This window comes from Eutrema salsugineum, unplaced genomic scaffold, assembly GCF_000478725.1.
Source record: "Eutrema salsugineum unplaced genomic scaffold, Eutsalg1_0 scaffold_4, whole genome shotgun sequence".
Taxonomy (NCBI): domain Eukaryota; kingdom Viridiplantae; phylum Streptophyta; class Magnoliopsida; order Brassicales; family Brassicaceae; genus Eutrema; species Eutrema salsugineum.
Genome location: NW_006256686.1, coordinates 5,599,487 through 5,603,242, shown reverse-complemented (window position 1 = coordinate 5,603,242; position 3,756 = coordinate 5,599,487). Strand labels below are relative to the sequence as shown.

Genomic DNA, 3,756 nt, shown 5'->3' with positions numbered 1-3,756 from the left:
TTGCTCTTCTGCTCGGCACTGCCAGAATTCATCCCAGATCTGGTACTTCTCGCCGCCGATCTGCTACTCAAGCTCTCAGGTATTGATTTGCATCTCCTCACCTTCTTTTCTTCTTTCTTATCTTCTCCTCAGCTTCTCTTTTTGGTTTTTATTTTTGCAGGCTGAAGTCCACCACCACCGCCGCCAGATCTGAAGCCACCGCCGCCGCCGTCGACCCGCCAAGCTTCCATAGTCGTAGATCTGCTTCATCAGCCTGAAAATTGTATGTTTTTTTCATTGTTTGTTAGTTTGATTGATTGAATATCCAAAACAAAATTAGAGGATTGTTAAGATGAATTTTAGGATGAATTATAGGAATTGTTAGTTTTGATAGTTTTGTGAATTAGGTTGTTTTATGTTAGAATTTGTTAGAATTTAAGTAGAATTTATTCTGGATTTTGTTAGAATTTTAAGAAAAAATTAATTTTTGTTATAAACAAATGGACTTCTAGTAACCGGTCCATTAACCATCAGATTAATGTCTCATGGCCCATTAGGGTTTCGGATACATTAGTTATGTAATATATATATACACTGTTTATGGAAATAATAAGATCTAAGTTTTTCTCTCAACACGTTATCAGCACGAAGCTCAACTTCAAACGATCATATCTCTCAAAATACAAGGATTTAGAAGGCGATCTACATATCATTTTGAAGCCCTGGAAAAGAAGAATCTAGTGGTGAAAACCGCTCCTCAATCCGACACCAGACGCGCCCTCACGACTCAAAACAATCGGCGCTGTCCCACCTTAGCAGGTGATTCTTTCCAAGCGGTGGTTCCTCCATTGTAGCAGCTGTTCGTCCTTCCTTCTGGCCATCATTCTCAGGAGTTTCCAGTAGATATCTGTGGTCTTTAGCTCCCAGATCATAAGCCGGTCAGAAATCCATTTGGCGAAAAGGTATTATCTAAAACTATAGATCCTAATCAAAGTTTTGTTTTTTTTTGAAAACCCTAATATGGATCGGTTCTTTTCATGATTCTTCATCGTTTTTTTCGTTTTTAAAACCATAACCAAACCGATCCTCTTTCTTCTTGTCAAAACCCTAATTGGTTTTATTTTTCCTAATCGGCTTTATCATATAAAACCTAAACCCTAATGCTTTGTTAAAACCCTAAAACCGGTCCATGCAAGCTCCTAAATCCTAAAACCGATCGACCCCTTAAACTCTAAACCAATCGATCCACCTAAACCGTTTATAAACCGATAAATTCTAATCCTGAATCGATAGGGTTTAAGTTTAAACCGATCGGTTTTTCCTAATAAAAAAAAAAAAAAAAAAAAAAATTAAACCCTAGCAAATCCGTTTAGTTTAATCCCTTAACCGATTAATAACCCTAATAACCGGTTTCCAAAATTAAATCTAATTTAACCGGTTTTGTTGTTTAATCGATCAATCCGATCGGTTTAAGCTTAATCGGTTAATTTCAAATTAGTTTCTAAAATCAATCTCTAGGTTTTTAAAAATGGTTAAGAGATAAACCAATGTTTATCTATTAGAGCTAAATTTGGAAACCCTAGTAAACCGGCTAGGTTATAAACCCTAAGGTTCGATTTTAGAGTTCCCTTATATAGCAAGTTTCCTAAAATAGCAAGTTTCCTGAAATGGAAAGTTTTCCCAAGAATACCTTAAATCCCTTATTCCAATGATCATAGTCTCATATTATTGATTATTTAACATAAAATATTATATGTTTCAGATGTCAAACATTCAGAAGGTCGAATATGAGGCACTCACTGTCTCCGGGGATAACTACCTCAAATGGGCCCTTGACACCAAGATCTACCTCAACTCAAAAAGTCTGGGTGAATGCATCAAAGATCCCAACACCGCGACTCAAACAGAACGGTACTCGGCGATATTTATTATCCGCCATCACCTCGCTGAGTCTCTCAAGCAACAATACCTCACTCTTGAGGATCCACTCGAACTTTGGGTGGCACTGAAAAAGCGATATGACCATCAGAAAACGGTCATACTGCCCCAAGCCAAGTTCGACTGGAAGAACCTACGGTTCGAAGATTTCAAATCCGTCGAAGAATTCAATTCCGAACTCTTTCGGATAGTTGCACTCATAAAACTATGTGGCGAGGAGGTCACTGATAAGGATATGCTAGAGAAAACATTCTCTACTTTTGGCACTCCCAATGTTGTTCTCCAACAACAATACCGTGCCATGAATCATAGCACCTATGAGGATTTGATATCTTGCTTACTGCTTGCTGAGAAGAACAATCAGCTTCTGTTGAGGAACAGTGCCATGCGGCCTCCAGGATCAGCCCCATTGCCAGAAGGAACCAGAAAAGAGTCCAACTTCGTCCAACGTAACAGATCCTCAGATCGTGGACGTGGACGTGGAAATGGACATGGACTGCGCGGCAGAGGACGCGGTAGACCGAACCAAGATAACCGACCTAACCTCAGTTTTGGTCGGGGTAAGGGTCGTGGTATCAACAAACCGACCCAAAGAGGCAGTTCATCTAGACCAACTCCTTGCTCAAGATGCGGAATGACTAATCATTGGGTCAAGAACTGCCGTACTCCCAAATATCTTGCTGAGCTCTACCAGAAGTATGGGAAAGATAATCATGAGGCTAACCTGGTTCATCAAGTCAATGAAGATGACTCAAAGGATGATAAGATTGATGGCATGGATTATGAGCTCTCCGACCTTCTTGATTGATCTCAAAAATCTGAATTTGTTTTTCATTACTCCTTAAACTTTTATCTTTTGTTTTTGGGATTTATTGTCTTTACTTTGGATTTTTAAGACCTTTTGCTTTTACATTTTAATTTATGGAGTAATGTTTTATTTACATCTCATTTTTGCATGTTATTGAATTATAATTCTTGTTTAATGAAGATATGCAAGACAATATGAATATCATTGTGGATAGTGGATCGAGCCACACCATTCTAAAAGACAAGAATTACTTCATAAATTTAGTAATCAAAACCGCAAACATTAGCACTATAGCGGGTAGTTCGAGCCTAATAGAGGGCCATGGCCAAGCTAATGTGTTGTTATCAAATGGCACATATCTAGAAATCTCTGATGCCTTATACTCACCCAGTTCTAAGAGAAACCTATTGAGTTTCAAAGACATAAGATTGAATGGTTTCCATATCGAAACTCAGGATGAAGGGAACAAAGAGTTTTTAATTATCACTAAAATGATAAATGGCCATAAACAAGTTTTTGAAACTATACTCGCCGTATCTACTGGCATTTACCATGCTAAAGTCAGTATGATTGAGGCTAATGCTGCTATCAAAGCACGGTTTTTAGATTACACTATTTGGCATGATCGCCTGGGTCATCCCGGTGCGAACATGATGCATAAATTAGTCCAGAATTCTAAAGGGCACAGCCTTAAACCAAATGGTATTTTCCCTCAGCACCTCAAGTGCACAGCTTGCTCACAAGGGAAACTGATTACCCGACCTTCACCAGTCAAAGTGTATAAAGAGATCTTGAACTTTCTGGAAAGAATCCAAGGAGACATATGTGGACCAATTCACCCACCTTGTGGGACATTCAGATATTTCATGGTCCTCATTGACGCATCGACCCGCTGGTCGCATGTCTGTCTGCTCTCTTCTAGGAACCAGGCTTTTGCTAGGTTATTGGCCCAAATCATCATATTACAAGCCCATTTTCCAGACTTCCCATTAAAGACTATACGTCTTGATAATGCTGGTGAATTCACTTCC

General features: G+C 39.0%; 1 protein-coding gene across 1 annotated transcript; it reads left to right on the top strand.

Annotated features, from left to right (window-relative positions):
- Positions 1-1,741: 1,741 nt before the first annotated feature.
- On the top strand, positions 1,742-2,725 carry LOC112084407. The gene has a single exon (XM_024153534.1). The coding sequence runs from the start codon at positions 1,742-1,744 to the stop codon at positions 2,723-2,725; it is 984 nt and encodes a 327-aa protein (XP_024009302.1).
- Positions 2,726-3,756: the final 1,031 nt, after the last annotated feature.